A 23224-nucleotide genomic window follows, 5' to 3' on the forward strand; every position below is an offset into this window, starting at 1 on the left:
ACAAAATTTCACAGGTACTATGCCTTCTAATTAATTCTGTTAAAGAGTATGTCCACATTGGAATCTTTGAAATAGGACATTCTTTTTGAGATAAATATAAACATTTTCATAGATCATAATAGCTATATAAGCATTTTCAAAATAGTGACTAGAAAAAGATTATATATTTTTTTAAATTTGAAAAGTAGAGATTTCTTCTAAAAACCTTTTCAGCGAGGAGTGCTCTATCAGTTGCTCTGTTAACCTGCTTATAATTTGCTATTCATCTAACCTTAGCAGAGAAATATAAGAGTGTATGGCAGTGGTTCTTACCCTAACTTTTCTAATCCTGACACACCTGAGGAGTCGAATGCTTCACACAGTAACACAGCTTCACAACAGTGATTATTAGTGTACGTGGTGACACAGGAGTGCAACTAGTGGAACCTTGAGAGCTGCTTGTCTAATTTAAAAAGATTTCCCAGGTAATTCTAATATACTTGCTTCTGTCATACTCTGTGACCCTGGTTTGGTCATTTCTAGACCTAATACACTCCCATTTCTATTTTTTTTTTGGTGCCTTAAACTTTTAACACGAATAATTCCCAAACAATACAAGGACTTTTCAAAACACTTGAACTCTGTTTACTTCATCTCATTGTTTTCTTACATTTTAATCCTTTGTTAATATTTGTTTTATCTCAGTACTTTGAAGAAATTATTTTACTTTTTTCTGGTTCGATGGTTGCTACTGAGATCTTTGTCCATTTAATTGTTCTTACTTTGTATTTAATTTTTCCTTTATTCTTTGACTACTTTTGATACCTTCTCTTTGTCTTTGGTGCCCTGCAGATATATTCAAATGTGCTTTGGTGTGGATTTCTGTATATCTATTCTGTTTGAGATTTGTTATACTTCCTAAATCTGAACATTCATGTTTTTCATCTATTCTGAAAGATTCTCAGACATTACTTATTTAAACATAGCCTCTCTTCCTTTCTCCCTATTATTTCCATACCTCTAAACTGATGTATATATTAGACTTTCTTGTTCTTCCATGCCTCTTAAATACACTCTTAGATTTTTTGTTTTTGTCTCTTTTTTGCATTCTAGATAATTTCTTCAGATCTGTCTTCTAGTTCATTAATTCTCTTTTTCTGCTGTATTTGATCAGCTTTTTAACCTGTCCTTTGAGTTTTTAATTTCTGTATTTGTGCTTTTATTTCTAGATGTCCTTTTTCAAGTCCGTTTGGCCTTTTTATTTTGGGGGAGAGAATATGCTTCCTTTCTTGTGACTTTGATTCTATTTTTATTTTGAATATTTTAAATATTCTTATTTCATATTCTGTATCTTATATTTCTGAAATTCTTGGATATCTAATTCTGCTCTTTATAGTTTCTCTTGTTATTAGTTGATAGTAGTCTGCTTCCTAATGTATTTAAAAAATTTTTTTATTGAGTTATAGTCATACCTAATGTATTTTTTAATTTCAAATAATGAACTTGTATTTGGTGGGGCTTTATCTGAAGGACTTCTGCAAGGCCTGCTTTTAAGGGTCTACCTTGAGAGAATTTTCATTTGCATCTTGTCATTCATTATTGCAGGACAGGATCATCCAGAAAAAACATAATATCTGGGCTTGGTTTTCTGGACCACACAAGCAATATAAATTTCAACCACAAATCTAAGTGAAGGGTACACCTATGGTAACAAACCCTCAGGGCAAAATTTTTTTAACCATTCACTTTTTCTCTTTCATAGTGGTTAAATTTTACAGAAAAAAATTATTACACTGTAACATATATACCAAATACTGCACTAAATAAAGATAGCCCTTTGAGTGTCCTAGCGATATGGTGGTAGTGGAGGTGGGGAAGTGTCTAAGTTACAGTTCCTGTCTTGTGTAGGCTCAATGTTTTTACACCTATCCCCTTCATGATTGACAAAACCCTGGTTAACAAACCTTTGACAGATGCCCCCAAAACAAAAAAAGCCGAAGCTTCAGTATTAGCTTGCTTCTCATTTCCAGCTTTCATTTAATTGAGGCTCTTAAGATTCCTTTTACTTCTTTTTTTTTCTTATTGTGGTAAAGAACACATAACATTAAATTTACCACCTTAACTATTTTTAAGTGTACAATTCAGTTGTATTAAATATATTCACGTCATTGTACAGCAGATTTCTAGAACTTTTTCATTTTGCAACACTGGAAATTTTACCTGCTGAACACTAACTCCCCATCCCTCTTCCCCCAAGCCCTTGGCAACTACCTTCCTTTACTTTTTTAGTGAACTGATTTATTAGTTAATGGGCTCTTAATTGTATTATTTCCAGCATTTCTGGGTTTTGGGGTATTCTTTTTATCAAAAGTTCTTCAGTATTTCTGTTCTGCCAAGTAGATCACTATATAGTTACATAGATACATAGCTATAGTTACCAGGTAATTTTATGGAAATTGAAATACACTGGTTAGACCTTAGATAATGTAATGTACTCACAAGGAGTGGTAATGTAATGTGACTGCATTCTGTTTTGCTTATGAAGGAAATGGGAAGACATGATGACCTTTGGTCCTTATTCTACATGTTGGTAGAATTTGTGGTTGGTCAGCTGCCCTGGAGGAAAATAAAGGACAAGGTAATTTTGGAAATGGAAATGTCAATTTTAGTAGGGGAAGGAATAAAAATTTCTCCTGGGTGGGCATTTTTGTTGAGATTATACTTATGCATAAGAATTAAAATTTACAAACACTGTCACTATATCCCAGTATATATATTTTTCTATGAGCTGATATTAGAGATATAATTAATATTATGACTTTTTTTATGTACACAGAGAACAGATAACTAAAATTTAAGCACAATTATCATTTCTGGTTTGATTTCTAGCCCTCCCTCTTTAGCTTTTATTTTCACTGGTTCTCTTTTTTTCTTTTTTACGAGTCAATTAGGCTTTTAATTTTTAATTGTCGCATTATATTGTTTGATTTGAAAGCTGTAAATACATGGGTTGATAAAAGTAGACCAGATTTAAGATCAGTTCTTTCTTTTGGGGCATGCTCTGTTCACGAGTGCAGAGCTCTATTACCCTTCCGGTTCTGCATTACAGCCCCTTCCCCCCAAAGCATTGTGCATTATTAAGCAATTAGCTATTAGTAAGAGCTCAATTCTGGCTTTATACTTAATTACCCACTGTCTCATTCCCTAGTACATACCCTTGAGATTGTTGCTGAGAGGCTGTTAATTTGTAGCTGCCAAGAGAAATTGACTTTGGTTTTTTTTCTCTTTACTTCCCAGGAACAAGTTGGCTCTATTAAGGAGAGGTATGACCACAGGCTTATGTTGAAACATCTGCCTCCAGAATTCAGCATCTTTCTGGACCACATCTCCTCCTTGGATTATTTTACAAAACCAGACTACCAGGTAATCATTTTTGTAAGTTTTGTGGGTTAATTCTTCTTTCTTCTTTAGTCTCTGTCTTCAATCATTGTACTTTTGAGGGTACTGTAATTGAGTATGGGAGGTCCCTAGAATAATACTGTTTTAATACATCCTGGAAAATGTGGTGAAATTAACTGAAGATGGCGGTGTTTGTGTTCGTGTGTGTGTGTTTCCTCCCTTCTGGATGAACATACTTTGTTAGAGTTTTAGGTTTGTTCATCATGTAACATACTTTAACAGTTCCTGCTGTGATTCATCTGGTATATAGAATTGCTGATAGTTCAAATTTTATAAATCCTGTAGCTAATCTGTTGATCAGTAGGAAATGTCCATCTAGGCAGTGTATCTGTCGAAGGCTTGAGGCTGCATATTGTATGTTGCTATGCTATGGGACAACAGTCAGTGAAGATTATTGGCTCCGTTTTGTCTGTGGTCAATGAATCTTTTCCTTAGAGCATTAGTTAATGAGGCCTTATAAGGGTTGACTAGGTTTACCACAAATTGCATCCCTAACCCCATCCCATTGGATTTCAGAAGATTCTGTTGTTCTCAGGGGAAACTTGGTCAGAGCTAAATGAGGAATAATCACTACCACTGAAAACATAAATGAAGGCACACATTGATTAATAATAGTAATATTAGTATATCATTTTTATCTACAAAGGAGAACACAAACTGCCTGTTAATGGAAGTTTTACATTCTAAAGTGTTGTCAGTGTCAAAAGACTAAAAGACTGTCTATACCACAGTGAACTCATTTGCAGAAAATAACTATTTCTGTGTGAAATTTCAGTTTTTATATAATATATAAACAGTATATAAAGCAGAGAGGCAATATACAGCCTTGGGTCCTTAGAGACCTTAAGTGAGTGAGCTTGTCTTGTGCTTTTCTGTATGACTGTTTGAGTTATAAACTGTATAGACTAACAAATGGAGAAAATACAGTATATACAAATTGCTGTGGAATATATTCTCATACTTGTATTTTATATGGGTTTTCTGAAATGCAGCATTCACATTTCTTGCAATAAAATGATGAAATTATACTTATAAGATTACATTCAGGAGGAGTTGAAAATGTTCTAATTTTCCCATCTTGGGTGCTAAATTTTTTTATTGACAAAGTTTGCATATGAGTATTAAAGTTTAGCATAGCAAAAAAATTTTTCTTACATTCTCTGCTTAGTTATGCCTATGGTCTAAGGAAGACAATCATGCTTCCCAGCTAAAGTTTGAGAGTTAAATCTATAATTAATTAAATTTAAATTAACAAATTACTGCTCTCAAGTTTTTCATTTGGACATTCTCATAGGGGCTTCTCTGAGCTTCTGTTGCCTGATAACAAAACAAAGTATAGTAATTTCCCTATTTTTGGAGGAGAGAGGGCAGGCATTACATTTTCATTATTTCACAGATTCTGTAAATATTCTGGTTCTTTCTTGCTCTCTGATCTTCCATAAACAGTGAGCAGGAGCAGAGGGCAGGTAGGTGGGAGAGGATAATTGGGAAAAAGGTGCTGGCACAAGTGACTGATGTATTCTGATGACTAGTGTCAGTGTGACATCAGGTTCCAGAAAGAATTGACCTTTGTAGCTTCTGTCTCTTACTTTCCTCACAGCGCCCTGCTACAATCTTCATTTTGAGAAAAACCACTCTACTTTGAATCAGAATGTTCTTGCGAACTAACGCTGTCTATAATTTTATAGTTTGGAATTTGTTCCTGAATTTGATTTTAATTACTGCTCTTTCAGAATTTTAAATTCCATATTGAACAACCAGTGTAGTTAAAAACAACATACCTCCTCCTGCAGCAGCAAAAGCCATACCAGTATTTAGTGTGACTGCTTCCTTCACTGTGTCAAAGGTCAAATAACAGCCTGTCTCAACTTTATATATTCTGAGCCAAGACCAAAGTGTATATATTTTATAATCACAGTGTGAAATGATGCTGTTTTACACAGCCACTTTCACTTTGAATGCCTATGTTTTGTAAATCTTTAAGAATCATAGAGTTTCTTGCATAGAGAACATTATTATCTTAACAAGTTGTGCATTACCAGTAACCTGCTAGTGCTCACTCTGACAGCATGTGTAGACCTAGAGAGAAGAGCTGTTTGCTCTCTACCAGGAATCTCTTATGCATGTCTCAATTTGAATAAAGGCTGACACTTGCTTTTGGAAAGTGTTACTGTGTTTTGGGCAATTACATCCAAGTTTATCAGTACTTAGGATTTATGTATGTCTGTCTTCCCCAAGGCTTTTAAATCCTGGGGGTACAACTGTGTCTTAATTTGTTTTTTTTTTTTTAATCCCACACTGTCCTGGCACTGTGCCTGGCACCTAAATTTTCAACAAATGTTAGGAAAATCAAATTGAATGTCAGTTTGCCTAATAGTCTCCTACTCAGGAAATGTAAGAAAAACCAGCTATCTTGAGTGCATAAATACTGCTTTCTGCCTGTTAAACTAAAGGTGAAGATGTTAGAATTATAGTCAAGATTAAGGCAGATATTTATGAATACAGTTGACTGTCAGTATCTGTGGGAAGTTGGTTCCAAGACCCCCAGGATCACAGGTCCTCAAGTCTCTTATATAAAAATGGTATTATTCTGGAGGGAACTCTAATTCAAAAAGATACATGCACCCCAGTGTTCATAGCAGCACTATATATACAATAGCCAAGACATGAAAGCAACCTAAATGTCCATTGACAAATGACTGGATAAAGACATTGTGGTGTAGTTATACAATGGAATACTACTCAGCCATAAAAAAGAATAAAATAATGCCATTTACACAACATGGATGGACTTAGAGATCGTCATTCTAAGTGAGCTAAGCCAGAAATAGAAAAATACCATGTGATATCACTCATATGTGGAATCTAAAAAAGAAAAAAAAAGGACACTATGAACTCATCTACAAAACAGAAACAGATTCTCAGACATAGTAAACAATCTTATGGTTACTAGGGAAAGAGAGTGGGAAGGGATAAATTTGAGAGTTTGAAATTTACGAATGTTAGCCACTGTATATAAAAACAGATTTTAAAAAAGTTTCTGCTGCATACCATAGGGAACTATATTCAATATCTTGTAATAACCTTTAATGACAAAGAATATAAAAACGAATAAATGTATGTATATGCATGACTGAGACATTGTGCTGTACAACAGAAATCAACACATTGTAACTGATGGTACTTCAATTAAAAAAACAAAAATATATAAAATGGCATTATTAATATTTGTAAATTATTAATGTTTGTGTATAATGCCATTTTATATAAGGGACTTGAGGACCCATGATAAGCATCCTTTTGTATACTTTAAATCATCTCTAGAGTACTTAATAATACTTAATACAATGTGAATGCTATGTAAATAGTTGCTGGTGTGTGGCAAATTCAAATTGTGCCCTTTGGCACTTTCTGGATATTTAAAAAATATTTTCGGTCTAGTTGGTTGAATCTGTAGATGCATAACCTGTGGATTGTTTTTATTGTTAGATTTTGAAAGATTATAGCAAGTGTAAGAGACAAGTGCTGGTCCATGAATCTCCTCTGGTGATAAAACTTTATAGATCTACACATACACACAAACACATAAAACTGGTAAAATGTGATAAGCTTTGTATGGACTGTACTAATGTCAATTTCCTGGTTTTGATACTGTGTTCTAATTATTTAAGATGTTACCAGTGAGGCAAACTGGGTAAAGAGGACTTCTTTGTACTGTTTTTACCATTTCCTATGAATACTTAAGTGTTTCAAATTGAAAGTTTAAAAAATTTGCCAGGCCAACATTTTCAGAAATATAGATAGTGATAAAAACATTAAATCCTGTTATTGCCACCTTATAATTTAAATAAGTCCTTTTAAAGTGTTTTGAGAAAGAGATATTTCTGAGGGGTGCCTAGGAAAATCTTATCAACCTTGAATTCTACCACAGGACTCCACTTGTAGGTGACACTATTACTAGTTAATAGGAAACTAAGACAGCAGCATCAGACTGGGTGAAGAACAACCCTTGGTGCCTTTACCCATTATTATCACAATAATGACACACAGCAGTGTCACAGTAATGCCTGGGTTGTCGTATTATCCCTGTCTTACGGAGAACTAGTTTAGACATGTTGCCTGTGAAAACTAGTGGTGGTGGAAGTGGTGTCTGAACCCATTTCTGACTGAGTCAAGAAGGCCCAAGTTCTTTTTAGTTTACCGTCATGACTTCCTTGGAGAGGTGGCCACAAACACAGCAGGCACTGTTAAGTACCAACATGAGTGATTTATAAAATTGTAGTGAAAGAACTAAAAAGTTATATGAATATTATTCGCAGTAAATAATAGGATCCCATGATCCTGGCGTAAGAACACAAGAAGTCTCTTTATTAGAGTGTCAGATTATGTTAGGAATCATTTAGCAAGTTGAGAAGACTAGTGAAACCCATAAACACACACACTGTTGGTGAGCCTGAAACTGAAATGTGTGTGTCAGCCGCAGCGTTGCTGAAACCGGAGGATTTGGAGAGGACATCCAGAAACAATCCAGCTTCATTAGTCTTGTCAATATGCTTTCCAAGTTGAGGAATGGGTCCGTTTATACAGCTATTACATCAGAATGCAGCAGGCTTGCCTTTTGCTTTGGGGGACTTGGAGCTGTTTTAAGATTCCCTGACTCTAATAACATTAGAGAGGATACATTTTCAGAAGGCATAGCTGGGCTGCTCATGAAGCAAACAAACAAGAGGCTGAGCAAGAGAATAACAGTGGGGATCTCCTATAAAATAAGGGGTCAGGGAAGGTCTCTTTCTAAAGCTTCCATTTAAGCTAAGCCCTAAAAATGGGACTGTATTGGCCATATGAAGAGCAAAAACACGAGGAGGACAGTTACAAGCAAAAGGGAGAACATATACATAGGCTCTGATGTGAGGAAGGAACAGAAATGAGTGGCCAGAACGTGGTAAATGAGGGGAGAAAGTGGTTTGAGATGAGACTGGAAAGAAAGGCAGAGGCCAGGTGATACAGGGCCTTGTAGGCCTCGTTAAGGAGTTTGTATCTTATTCTAAATGCAACAGGAAGCCTTGCAAGTCTAATAAACAGGAGCATGGTGATCCAATTTGTGTTTGAAGAGGATTACTTTTGCAGTTGTGTGCATTCAAATGAGGCAGAGGAGAATTGGAGACTCTTAGGAAGGTGTTGAGAGAGGCTGAGCTATGCCTTGAAAAGAAAGAAGTATTTATAAAATCAGTGTCTTAACACCACAAAGGTCTATTTTTTTGCTATATAACAGTGTAGTTAAGTTGGGCTGCTCTCTTAGGCATCTCTCAAGTGGTAACTTGAACATTCGGTCTCCACTCATATTCTGATGCTGCTGTCTTTAATATATGTTACGGCCTTTACAGCCATTGGGAAAGGGACGGGAGAGTAAGGATGACCACTTAGGGCTTGTAAGACCAGGCCTGGAAGTGATCTAAACACTTTAGCCTACACCCTTGTGACAGAACGCATTTCCGTTGGCCCAGGTCTAACTACAAGGGAGGCTAGGAGATCGCATCTTCCCTTGTGGGCAGGAAGCAAGGAATGATGATGGTCTTGGACATAAGCAGTGGGGATGGAGAGAAGTGGATGAATTCTTGCTCTACCCCCTTTAATGATCTCCTTTCATTCTCAGTTGTACTTATGTGATCCAGCTGTATTGGACCCCTTGATGCTTGCCTTGCTTGGAATGCCTGTGTTTCATTATACTGCTTGTCTTATGAAACTGAAAGCCCAACTCAGATCCAGTTTCTCCACAGTCTCCTCTGATTCGTTTCAGACAGAGTGATTGCTTTTCCTAAACTCTTATAGCAGTACTTTGTCTCCTTACTAGATAAATTCCATTAGAGCCAGGACCTTGCACATTTATCTGTTTTCTTAAGAAATTAGCACAATGATAGGCATTTAATAAAAGTTTCCCAAATTGAATTAAATCTGCTTAATCTGATTATTGCTTCTTTAAATGCAAATTCTCTGAAGACAAGACTGTGTTTTGTTCACCTTTGCCTTCCTAGCACCCAGAATAGTAGGCATTTAGTATATGTCTGAATCAGTGAATGGGTATTTGTGACTATAGAATACAAAAGAGTCACAGAACATCCATATTTACTTGACTCTGGTAAATTCAGCTACAGGATTCAGTATGCAGGAGATGGAACAATTTTAATGTGTCTGTGATCCTGCCTGCCCTTTGGCTCAGTTAGCCATGCTATTTGGTGTGGGTGATGGTGCAGTGCCCTGTGAATCTGCTGTTCCCTCAGTCCTCTCATTAACAACATCCAGTCCAGTCATCCAGAATCAGGCTGCACTGAGTATGAGTATAATGTTTAAAAGAACAGTAATTTGGGGGATGCATTATAACCCCTAAATGTAGGCAGCTTCATTCATATTCATCTGAAGAAATAGAAGTCTCTCCCAATGCTAGAGGAAAAACTAGCTGTGTTGCACCTAGTACAATACCTTCCTGTACTTTATGGGCATCTCAAGAGACTTTGAAGGATAATTTCAACTTTATACTGTTCTTGCCTTGCCTGCTGTACAGTCAGGCCACTCAGGATGGCTGTTCTCTTGCTCTTTGTACATCCCCTGCTCGACCAGTCCCTGCTAATCCTTAGGCCAGAACGGCTCCAACTGCTAGTTTGTTTGTTGGTTTGTTTGTTTGTTTGTTTGTTTGTTTTTCATGCTATAGCATGTTTAATGAACTGGCAAAAGAGAAAGTTGATCGAAGGAAGGCAGAGAAACTTTGTCTTTTAAGAATTAGAACCAAGGGACTCCATCATCATCTGGCATCCATTCAATGTTGTACCTATAGTTAGAAATGTCCATGATGGGGACTCCAGGGATCTTCCAGATTCTTTGTTTAAGGTACTGGTCAGATGTGGCCACAATGTAACAGTTGTGCTGAACACTCAGCAGTCATCTGTGTAGGTTCCTTTGTGTGTGCATGGTAATCATTCAGATCTCGGATCCTTGGTGATCCTTAGAACCACTTAATAACTTCTGCCTCAGTTTCTCAATTTCAGCCATTACAGTCAGTTATACAAGGGATACACTTGGCATACAGATTCCATCACTGACTGCACTAAGTTCAGTTTGTCTTTAATGGAAAAGTTAATAAAGTTGGTATCAACCAAGGTGTGGTAAGGTGGGCCCAGCTATGTGTTGTATTGGAATAATAAGCAGGAAGGGTGTTGGGGGACTTCTGTTTCCTTGAGTGCACTGGGATCTTTTCTTTCTTTTTTGGTTTTAATCTATCCTTTTCTTTACTGACAGAACTGTTAGGAGCCTCTGATTTCTGAGACTAAGCATTCGCTTCATGATTGCATACTTCCAGGTTTTCTTTTGCTTCCCCTTGAAATAGAAATCTTAGAGTTACAACAGCTGGAAATACATTACATCTTCTTGAGTCCTTTTCCTTTTGTCCACTTCCTTCCCTTCTTCCCTCAAATATGCAGTTCCTCTTACTCTTTCTGCCCACTCCCTACAGCATAATAGGCACCACTCTAAGCAGTTGAAGAGCTAAGATCCAAATGAAAATAAGCAAGGGGAAAGTGGAGGAAATTTGACCAAGGGCCACTCCCTAAGTCTCTGTCTCAAACGTGGTTTGACAACGACCCTTCTCGGACCCTGCTCTTTCACCATCCACCTGCTAGTTTTTCAAAGGGAAATATCTTCCCTTGTGATGGTCATTAATCTGAGGGGCTGTGAGGGACTTGCCTCAGCTGCTGGTTTCCCTGGTAACTGATGAGCCAACCTGAGGTCAGTTCCCCCTATAAACAGTATCCTCCTCCTCCCCTGAGTAGCAAAGATTGCTGCCTTGTCCTGCCCGCTGTCTGCCAACACAGTGGGGTGTTGTTGCTCCAAGACCCTTTTGCTGCAGATGTGTAAGATCCCCTGTCCAGTAAATTGTTGATGTCTCTGTTGCTGACTCTGGACTCTTTCTTCCATCTCAAGTCTGGGTTTGCAGGCCTGCAGGGTGCAGCCCAACAGCTGCGGACTGGCTGTAGCTCTTATGTAGTGGAAATAGCACTGCACTTAAAAGACCTGTTTCCATTGTTGCTTTGCTGCATGCTGCTTGTATGGCCTTTCGAAACCTATTTTCTTGTCTGTGAAATGGTGAAAATACCTACTCCACAGTGTTGTTATGATTTTAATGAGATAATTGTGAGAATGTTTTGTAAATTGTAAAGCAAAACGTAAGCAGGTTTACACGCACCTCAGTGAATCTGCATTTGTTCATAATTATCCCACTATTCTTTGTTTTTGTATTCTACTCAGCGTTACTTCTGTGTTAATGGAACTTCTCTTTCCTTTATGCTGCTTTGTCCTGTTGAGGCAAAAAGAAGATGTTGCTTACCTTTTTCTACTAGCTTTTTATGGGGCATTAAGAAGCTTAGACACTGCCAGTTTACCTTGTGGGCTGATGAGCACCTGAAAGAGATGACATTGGCATCAGGCAGCTCCACAGCTGAGCAACCATGCTACCTCATGCTGCCTCTGGTCCGCTGGGGCAGCCGACCAGGGGCACCCCTGAGTTGCCCTAGTATCTTGATATAAATGGTAAAAATAGCTTTTTTAACTCATTGTCTTTATATAATCTCTCTTTTTTTGGTTCTGTTTTCCAAAGGATGAGTGCAGTGCAATTTTTCCCCGTTTACCAGTGGTGCTAAAAATCCCCTGGAAGAGGAGGGGAACCTAGAACGTGTGTGTTCCTTTCTTCAATTTTATATACTTATCACTGAAGTGAGGCAGTTTGTGTTGCCATAAATAATCTATCTTTGCATCAGCCGAGCCAACATTGCCATTGTGTTCTGGTGGTTAAGTGCTTTACTGATCCATTAATTTACTATCTATTAACTGAGATTTCAGGAATCAGGATTCTCAGTTCTCAATATCACATTACAAATAATTCTTGTTTTTGCAAAGACTGAACTTTGTCTACGTTCTCTTTGGAAGGGCAAACTGGGATTTCATATGGAGGTAAATGTGATAAAGCTATTGATTGCATTTGTGCTAAGAATAAGAGAGAGTGCTTCCCTAAGGCATTATGTATATGTCAGATGATATGGCCATAAAGAATAAGGGTGTACCAGGTGGTAGGAGCTAGCACCAGGCATTTCTGTGGAGGACTACACATGCTTATGTATACATTAATTCATTTTAGATAATGCATTTTTGTTGGCTAATTTTTTTCTCATTATTAAAAGTAATAATACATAGGCATTATAGAAGTTTGGAAGTTACAGAAAAGTAGAAAATCAAATTATTCAGAGTCTCATTACCAAGACATAGTACCTGATTTTTACATACTTTTATGTGTGTTTTAAATAAACTGCTTTTAAAAAATCATTTTACTGTGTATCCCATTAGAATTGGAATTAAGAAAAACAGACTACCTCTCATTCATAAGTGTAAGTAGAAGGGAAATTGACACAAATAATGAACAACACTAGCCATATAAAAAGTAATACCGCATTGTTGCCTGTGCAGACTTTTCTCAGGTCCTCCTTCGTCTTTTCTCCTTCCCTGCGCCCCCCTACCCCGAGTCTCCCTCCCTCTTCACTTCCTTACTTCCATTCAAGGAAGATTGATCTTCCCGATGATGATATGCTTCTGGTGCTTTTCATACTGTTTAACCAGTTTCTCCTAGTGTGGTAGAGTATGAGCATGTTTCTCAGGAGGTCTGGGAGCAGTCTTAAAGTGTCAGCCATAAGTCCAAAACTGTTTTGCATTCTCTTGATTTATCCTAAATGCTCCTATGAATTTTGCTCTCTAACTTCTTTGTGTTCATCTTATTATAAAATATCACATTCAGTGTCTTGCCTCTGAGTCTAGGAAGCTGTGCCACATTTATCAGGTGACTTTAAACTCTCTTCAGCATGTGGCTGCATCCCCTGGAGGTGCATGTTACCCTAATTTGAGAAACCTGGAGTCTTTAGAGGAGTTTGTATTTTCTAAGAATATATTATTAAATAAAAGAAGTAAAGAAGTTTGATATATACTAGTCATCCTCAATGCAGAGATATGAATCATGTCTTCCAAGAGGAAGTGGCAGAATCATCTGGAAGATTTTTTCAGATTTTGCTCTGCCCCCTTTTCAGTTTGTGAATTACTGCACAGTGAGCTCCTGTTCTGATTGGAAAGTGTTTTAATCCTCAGGGGTATTGGGGTATAAAAAATGATGAGGACCGCAAGTTTTATTTATTTACACATACATATGTATGTGTCTGTATCTATATATATGATTTCTAAGGTGAATGACTTATGTTGTTCTCAGATCTATTTGAAAGAGTAACTGAATTGAGTTTTCTGGTTTTATTATTTATTTTAGCCAAATGTGATATAATGAATTCAGTTACAAAAAAAAAAAAGTCCCTGACTCATCCTGTTTCTGCTATCCCAGAATATTGAAGTTTAGGATTTAGAGCCACCCTGGTCCTGAATTGGAAAATTATTTGGCTACAATAAAAATATTCTACTCTTTAAAGTGTCTGCAGAGCTCTAATTCGTCTGGCTGCTTGTTCCCAGTAGGGTGCCTTTAGCGCTTCAGTGCTTTTAGCTTTCCTTCTGTTTCTTTTGTTCTGTGCCCTCCATCCTTCTGTCTCCTGCTGGTCTCAAGTATCACCATCATAGTAACTGTTTCTTATTTGGGGCCCAATGGCATATGCTACATTTTCTGAGACATTCAATACTATGATAAATGTAAGAAAAGAACTCTATGATAAAAGGACATCTGGCAATAAAAGCTGTTTAGGATCGTCCCTATTGCCACCCAGTATGGGCAGAGCATTTAGCAGCAGCAGTCTGATTGCTCACACAGCGAGGCAGATGCTGCCTCATGGGTAGGGAGACAAGCATCTCTCTCTGTGAGAACCTATGAGAGCCTTTCTTTCCAGAGTCGGGAGAGCAGTCTAAGGTTTGCCTCTTCAATTCTCATGTGTGGAGTTTCAGTGTATTTTCCTTACCTCCTTTATATTTTCTACAGCCCTCAACCTCTGACAATTTGGGGAAGTCTTAAGTTATAACGTGGATAACTTAACATTAACAAAAATATGACTAAAGTGAGAATTTCCAGGTTTTATAACTATGCCTTTTACAATTTCTTTTAGCTTTTTAGTTTCCTTTTCTACATTTATTATTTTTTCTTCCGGACTCAAACAAAAGGTAAGGCCATGTGAATCTTTAAATATTATGACAAATAAACATTTTTTCTGGAGTTGTTTTTAGAGTACTGTTGAAGGGTTCTGCAGCCATAATTCCGTCCTGTTTGTTTTTTTTCCCCACACCACCAAGCAGTTCTCTGACACCAGCTGGGTTCCTACAATTCAACTAAATTCTGACACTATCTACCCAGAGATAGATAGCATCAGATTCCGCGGGTTAAGGACTCATTCCCACAAGACTGCCCTCTACTTCAGATACATTCCTAAGTCCTGGTTGTCCCCGCTGCTTGTGACCAACTGCCTAAAAATTAGAGGTTCCCACGACTACCTTCTTAGGTTTGATTAATTTACTGCAGTGGCTCACAGGCCTTGGGAAACCAGTGTTCTCACTAGATTACCAGTTTATTGCAAAGGATATAACTCAGAAACAGCCAGATGGAAGAACTGCATGTAACAAGGTATGAGAAAAGGTGTGGTGCTGCTCCCCGACTAGTCTCCTCACTGGTCCTCTGTTCATAGCACCCCCATCACCCTCCCTGTTGGTGGCATCTGTTCTCCACGTCATAGCCAGAGTAATCTTTTTAAAGCCTGAAGCAGGCCTTCATAAAATCCTCCAATGAAGAAGTGCTGATTTCAGGTCTGGGTTGGGAAATGTGTAAGATGAATCTCTTAGGATAACAGAGTAAGAGAGATGATGAGATTTTAATCCAGTTTTAATCATAAAATTGAAGATATTGCATACTGTCAAATAGTAAAGGGAGATCTTTGTGAGATCTTTCTAAGATAACACCTCACTTCTGGAATTTAAAGGCAAAAAATGAAATTTATATAATACAAATCAAATAATAGGGCAGATTTCTTTTTGATATTTGTGTGTATGCACATACACAGTTTAAGAATTTTTCAGACCCACAAAAAAATTTGAAGAAAGCACAGTGAATTTCCATTTATCCCTTAACCTGGATATATCAACTGTTAATACTGGTCATCTTATTTAAATTGAACCATATAAAAATCCCCCTTTTAGACCAAAAAGAAAAAAAAAAAAGGATCTCATAGGTGGTTGAAACTGAATGCACACATATACTACAACACACATTTTCTTTTGCCAGACTATCAGAAAGTAGGTTTGTTTTTTTGTTTGTTTGTTTTAGAAACTAGGTTTTAGATGTGACACTTCATTTTTTTATCTTCCAAGAACAAATACATTATCTTACATACTACAAACCAGTACCTCAACTGAGAAAAAATCAGTATTAATTGAATATCATCATTCGTATATAGTCCTCATTCAGATTCACCTATGTGTATCATCAGGTTTTTTTAAAAAAAATTGCACTACTAAAGTAAGAGTCTGGGGTGTGCATTCTTATAGAATAAAGTCACTGTGTTTACTGTTGACTTACTCTAGTTTATTCCTTTTGTGGTTTAGCTTCTTACATCCGTGTTTGACAACAGCATCAAGACCTTTGGAGTAATTGAGAGTGAGCCTTTCGACTGGGAGAAGACTGGAACTGATGGCTCCCTCACAACCACCACCACTTCTACCACCCCTCAGTTGCACACCCGCTTGACCCCTGCGGCAATCGGGTATGTCCTAAACAGATGGTTCAGCAGGGTCTTTCCTGGATGCACTGTATTACCGGAAATGTCTTTATTTCATCCAGATTCCCTTAGATGATCAAATGCTAAGATACGGGGATGCCTGTGGATTTCCTTCAGTTAACATTGCTTTTGTGCATATATTTGTTTAGATTTACTTTTCTTAGAAAGTACTTCCAGATTATACCGTGAACTGGGAGCTTAGAGATTGTGTGACTTATTGATGTCAAATTTACAGTGGGTTTTCTTCAAAATGAGAAGGGGCTTTTGTTACATTTACTACTGAAGAATATATGAGACCCTGGGAAGAACAAACCACAACTGTAACTATACTGTGCTTAAGATTAGTGGGAGCAAAACACATAGCTTGTTCCTCTTAGGAAAGTGATTTCATTTTCAAAGTGTATTAGGAGGAGGTTAGTGTGTTGCCATCTTCTTGGTTTTAGGTTTTTCCCCTTTATATGCTTTCTATTTTATTTTTTAATTTTGGGGGGGATTGTCTCTCTCTTTTTTTTTTCCTTCTGACCTTTTTTTTTTCACCTGCTCTGGTTAGTTTAAACAGTTTGATTAAAGAAAAAGTAAATAGGGGAAAAAATCATCATATAATGAGCTAATTGGGACATTTAATTTCTAATCCATTTCTTTGTTTTTATAATGAGATGGGATAACTGGAGCTTATTGAATCAGAAAAGCTTACATGGACTTATATAATTGGAGAGATATTCCTGATTGGCTAGTCTAAGAGTTCTTAAATGTGAGTCCCTGACTAGCTACAATAGAATCACCACAGATGTTTGTTTAAAATATCCATTCATAGGATTCACCCCAGACCTACTGAATCAGAATGTCTAGGGGTGTGGGACAGAAGTCCATATGCATCAGCTGTTTCTCATGCATATCTGAGATTGGGACCTGCCGCCCTACTCCAGCCACCCCATTTTACAAATGAGGAAATAATCCTAATGCTGAGTGAATCATCCAGCTTTATATAAACATTAGTGACAGAGCTGGAGCCTATGTAGAAATTTTGATTCTTGTTTTTCTGCTTTTGTCTTTCTTCTCCTTTGATTGTTGTTAGAAATAAGTCTCAAACTTGAAAAATCCAGGACTTCAGGTAGCTGAAGTCAATGAAGACATTTTAAGTTTCCATCTCCCAATGTTTTTTCCTAAAATAAGACAAAAATAACAAGAAAGGAAAAATAAAACTACACAAAAAACTGTCCTCAGCATAATTTGAAGACAAAGAGTACCCAATTCAAAATAACAGCAAGTAAACAGAGAAAAACAAAACACTAAGGCCTTGTGTAATATCTCTTATGCTCCTGCCTCACCAAACCCTGCCACAAGGCTTACTCAAGGCAGATCAGTAAAAACTGGGGAAGAGGAGAGTTAGCAATGAGACTTATGGTTGATCTTAAACCAACACCAGAAAGACTAAACCCATCCAAAGAATGAAAATATTAAAAAGTGTCCAGGTGGATCAGATCATGAACTACAGGGAGGTAAAAACATGCATGATTCAAAACACTTAACTTCTAAGGAAGAAAAAAAGACAAAAAGAAAGAGAGAAATGCCCTTTGTCAGTTGAGTGGTGAAGGAATAAAAACATGGATCTGTTTGGGTTCAATCAGGCAAGAGAAACAACGTAGTAATTTGAACAGGGAGAGATGATGCGAAGAATTATTACCTATAATATGACATTGGAATAACATGGGACTGAAGTAGAGAGAACTGTAAAGAGTAGAGGAATAGTAAATAGAAAATGCAATTCCTACTCCTGGGGCTGAGATTAAGCATCCAGAGAGGAGCTCCCCCAGCCCCCACCCCAGGGCTGAGTTCTGACCTTGTTGGAGAGGGTATGCCCTCGCTCTTTGGATGTCAAGGAAGTCCTTCTAATGCCACTCTGGTAGAATATGCTGAAAATCTGTTCTCTGGAACTTGATGGAAATCTCTCCTAGGGGGTGCTAGAGAAAGTGATCTACTGGAGGTATCTAAGTAGAGTCACTCTGCTCCAAAACTTCTGGTTAGTGGGGGTTGCTCTAGGAAGATATTGGTTGCTGCTGTCTGTGTACTGCAGGAGACAGCTGCTAGGGAAAGCCACACATGCTGGAGAAGCTTGCCAGGCTGCACACTGGAACCTAAAGCAAAACTCTTTCCTCCTCCTGTCTCTCCAGTGCCAGCTGGAAAAAGATTTAAAGGGCACAGATCCACTTTCACAGAATAGGTAAAAAGGATGAATCTGGAGCTGAAAGGTAGTAAATTAATAATTACAGGGGAAGAAAAGGGGATATAAATTTAATTACCTATAAGAAAAGAGAACTATAATTATAAAATACTGTAACAGAGTTAAAACCAAACATATCAGTCATAGCAGTAAATATGCATGGGCATATTTATTAAAAGAAAAGGATTTTTAGTTTGGTTTATGTAACTGTATGCACATGTTACATATAAGAGATACACCTGAAAAAAAAAAAGTTTCTGAAAGGGTTGGACAACGATGTACCAGAAAATTGGAAGCAGAAGAGAATAATGATCTTGATACCAGACAATGTAGAAGTCAAGCTGAAAAAAGCATTTAAACTTAGAAAGATGGAAGGGTACTTTTTAATGCTAAGTGCCGCAGTTTGCATGTGGGACTAGTGTTTATTAATGTTTAGTCACCAGAATCACAGCAGTCATCTTTAGCAAGCAGCAACTGTGGGAGATTCAGGGAAATAAAGAAACACACTAGTAATTGGAGATTTTAATATATAACTCAGTTCTAGTAAACAAAGAATAAGAAATAGAAGACAAACAGTGTGATCAATAAGGTAGATCTTAGGCATATTTTTCAATATCTACACTCTTGTAATAGAGATTGCACCTTCTGCTCAAGTGCTCCTGGAACATTTACAAAAATTGACCATTTGTTAGGTCACCAAGAAATATATAAATAGTTCTATAAGGTAGAAATATTATACTATCTGATCACACTGCACTTGAGCTAGAAATAACTAACAAAGAACAAAAATATTAAAGGCCCTTCCACCTGGAAACTTAAAAACCTTCTATTAAACTACTCTTCAGTGAGAAGGAAAATACAAACTGAAGTTATAAGAAAAATAATGATAATTTAAAAACTGCATATTGGAATCTGTGGGATACATTTAAAGCCAAGATCAGAGGAAAACTGACGGCATTAAATAAGGAGGTACATAATGTCAATATATTTTACTAACAGTGATATTAATGTTGATAATCTGGTTAAGGTGGTATTAGATTTCTCCATTGTAAAGTTACTATTTTTTTCCCTTTGTAAGTAGTAAGTATCTTGTGGGAAGATATTTTGAGGCTATTCGAATAAACTTATTTTTCATCATGTTTGCCTACTAATTGTAGCATCCATCTTGCCTGTGAACTATCAGGCCCACAAACCTACCAGTTACTAACTGGCCCTTTGAGAAAAAGTTTACTGACCTCTGAGTTATCTCTGTTTGAAAATGATATGGTAGAATACCTGGAAAGCCCTACAGAATGAGTGTTAAAGAAAAAAAATGATAATTTATGTCCCAGAAAGTAAGTTCAGGAGAAGGTAAGAATCAGCAAACCTTAACTGTTTACTAAGGGCCAGATAGAAATTTATGGGCTCTGCTGTCTGTCACCACTGCCATTGCCACTATAGTACTAAAGAAGCCATAGGCAGTATGCAAATGAATGAGCATGCCTGTGTACCATACACTTTTTTTTGCAGAAACAAGTGAGCAGGCCAGATTGGGCTCACAGGCCCTAGTTTGCTGGCCCCTGCCTTAGATGTTGGGGAAGGGCATATGGAAAGGATGTCCGGTCTTATTGTGACTCTTGACATCCATCCAGTTCTTCCATATATCTCCTTAATTTTTTTTCTTTTCCCTAATCTGCTTCTGTAATTTATACCTTGCCTGTAAACAGACCATATGCTAATAATATTCTCACATATATCTTTCTCGCTCATTCTTATTCCTGGGAAAGAGTTCTTCCTTTCCATATCTCAAACTCCAGATTTGGATCAGAGTTATAGGAGAAGGAAGAAAATAGTAATTAAGTAAGGAATGAAACTAGGAATAAATGCAGAGAGAAACCTGAGTCATGTGGGAGAGAGCCTGTGTGGAGAAGATGGAAGTGTCCCTTAAAGTGTGTGGTATTATACTGAAGAACACGCTGTAAGAGGGAAACTTGGGTAGAGTAAAAATAGTCAGTTTCACAGGTGGAGGTGTGGTTTGTCTCCTGAGGGGTGGAAGAAGGGAGCGCCAAGGAATCAGGGTAATTGGAAAGAAGCAGACTAGTAACTAGGCATAGGGAAAAAAGGATTTGGAAGAACACTGAGTGATTAAAACGGGGGAAGAAATGTGGGGCTGTTAGACTGAGCTTCCTGAATTCAGAATCCCTCCTTTTGCCATTTCCTTTCCTCAGGAATAGAGGGAATTCTTTCAATAAACATTTAAGTTACCACATAGCACGTATATGTTAGTGTCCATTGTAATTCCTCCCATCAGTAAACCAATTATATTGAACTTACAACTGAAAAATGTATCTCTTTAGTAGTCTGTTCATGAACTTGAATTACTTTTATAATAAATCCTTTCATTTGAAGTGTTTTAGGCCAAACTACCTTTCACTGTGTTCCCAGGGTCAGACCTACAGTGAGTACTTTACAAAAGGTTTTTTCCTGGGACCCATTATCAGAGATTTTCCAGATTAGCACTGACCCCAGTAGAGAGGGGTGGTAGTGAAGGTCATCAAATCAGGTGGAACAAGTCCCTGACAAATCACTGATCTTTGTTCTCACAGCATGACGTATATATGACACCTGGGCCAAGGTGTAACCATTGCCCTTAGAGTTCCCTGAGAAGATGCCTGTTTTCATAATAATTATATGTGTTGTCATAATCTACTGAAGACTGTATTTTTCTACTTTTAGATGGTGCAGATCACTCTAAGAAAAGGTTTCATTGTGTGCTAAATGTGTTCAGTCAGCAATGTTCAAAAAAACAAACAAACTAGTGTGTGGAGTGAATTACAGAACATCAGCACTGGCAGGGGCCTGGTCACTTAGTGAGTGGTAACTGACAACTAGAAAAGTCCCTCATGGGTGAGAAGTCCAAGGGAGAGGTGACCAACCATGGGAATAGGACATGAAATTACTTTGAAAGAATGCACAGACAAGTGCTAATTAATACTTCCTACTTTGTTCCTGGTCATTTCATAAAGAACCATGTGAACTGTATAATTGCAGAATTTCTAGTTTCCCCTAGAAGGCAAGACTATCCTTTCTCCTCTGTGTCCCCAGGGCCTTGCTTTTAAGTAGGTACTTAGTAGAAAGTCTGTAAATGAAAAAGCAAATGCGTATTTCACACTATTGAAATAACATAACTGATTGATCTGATACCTGCTTAAATCACTATGACACATTTTTCTGTTTATAGTGTTTGTTCTCTAAGAAAAATGGGTAAAGAATAGAAAATACTAAAATTCACAGACTTCTTGGAAAATAGACAAAATGTTTCTAACTTTTAAAATGATTATTAAATCAGTGAGTTTAAAATTTTTTTTCTCTTTTATTGAAGTATATAATCAGCTTACAATGTTGTGTCAGTTTCTAGTGTACAGCATAATGTTTCAGTCATACATACACATACATATATTTGTCTTCAGATTCTTTTTCATTATAGGTTACTACAAGATATTGAATATTGTTCACTGTGCTATACAGTATAAACTTGTTAACCTATTTTATAGATAATAGTTAGTATCTGCAAATCTCAAACTACCAATTTATCCCTTCCCACCCCCTTAAATCAGTGAGTTGTTACATCAGAATTTGTATTTTTAAATCAGCTTGAAAATTCTGTTAATCAAAATGTAGTTTAATTTTGCAGAATTGGCATGCCCTAAGTTTCCGAGGTTTTTGTTTTGTTTTACTCCCTTAATTATGTATAGGCTTCATCATTTTAAACCCAGAAACAAAACATAGGATAGTCTCCTAGTAATTTTTGATTCTGGTTTTTTAACCCCTCATTTTCAGAATTGCCAATGCCACGCCCATCCCAGGAGACTTGCTTCGAGAAAATACAGATGAAGTGTTTCCAGATGAACAGCTTAGTGATGGGGAAAATGGCATCCCTGTTGGTGTGTCACCAGATAAATTGCCTGGATCTCTGGGACACCCTCGTCCCCAGGAGAAGGATGTCTGGGAAGAGATGGATGCCAACAGAAATAAGATAAAGCTTGGGATTTGTAAGGTGTGTATTTCTTGCATAGTAAGTGATAGCTCTCTATGTGCTTATGATTTTTCTCCTATTGGTGTAGCAAAGTATCATGATTCTCAGTTTTGAATGAGAAGTAGAACGTTGTATTGCTAGTTACTTACATATTTGTAATAACAACATTTTGGCTAATTTTGCCCATAACACTCAGGAATGGACACCAAAAGTTAATCTTCATCTTGTATTTTGTGGAAAAGAAGAAGGTAGTTTAAAAAAAATAACCAGATGCTGAGACCAAGAGACACCTGAAGAACAGAAGTTAACTGTCTTTCCAAATAAAGTGTCAAGACTCTGGGCTCCTTCCTTAGGGTAGATAGTGGAGCTCTGGGGTTACTCATTGTGAAAACTGTCTCCAGTGGAGGTAGGAAAATGAGGGTTGGAAGTGGAAAGCATCAAACTGGTCATGAGCTGATAAAGTGGATGTTGAGTAAGTAACATGATTTTTTCTTCATTAGGATTGTAAGCAGGGCCACTTGTAAGTATGGGGAGAGACTACGATTTCTGAATCAAATGGTTTTGAATAATCTTGGGGTAGATCATACCAAATTTCTCTTTGATCTTACTGTTTCCTGTCATTTCCATTTTCTTGGAAGATAAAATGCAGATAAATGGCATGGAAGGGCAATGAATTACAAATCAGTTTTTGTTGCTTCCTATGCTTTTATAAGTTTAGCTGGGAGGGAGATTAAATTTATTGGTGTAAAATAAGACTGCTGGCTC

General features: G+C 37.2%; 1 protein-coding gene and 1 pseudogene across 3 annotated transcripts in view; one reads left to right on the top strand and one right to left on the bottom strand.

Annotated features, from left to right (window-relative positions):
* Positions 1 to 23224, top strand: part of TTBK2 (tau tubulin kinase 2) — a 121231-nt gene that overhangs the window by 75774 nt on the left and 22233 nt on the right. For all 3 annotated transcript variants that reach the window (XM_010994961.3, XM_064485674.1, XM_031453230.2), the window contains 4 exons: positions 2525 to 2617; positions 3277 to 3402; positions 16051 to 16208; positions 22264 to 22480. In XM_010994961.3, the coding sequence (XP_010993263.2) occupies positions 2525 to 2617; positions 3277 to 3402; positions 16051 to 16208; positions 22264 to 22480 (594 nt within the window). The remainder of the gene's footprint in view (positions 1 to 2524; positions 2618 to 3276; positions 3403 to 16050; positions 16209 to 22263; positions 22481 to 23224) is intronic.
* LOC135321282 (rRNA-processing protein FCF1 homolog) lies at positions 10213 to 10875 on the bottom strand (annotated as a pseudogene).

Source organism: Camelus dromedarius, chromosome 5 (assembly GCF_036321535.1).
Source record: "Camelus dromedarius isolate mCamDro1 chromosome 5, mCamDro1.pat, whole genome shotgun sequence".
In the NCBI taxonomy this organism is placed as follows: Eukaryota; Metazoa; Chordata; class Mammalia; order Artiodactyla; family Camelidae; genus Camelus; species Camelus dromedarius.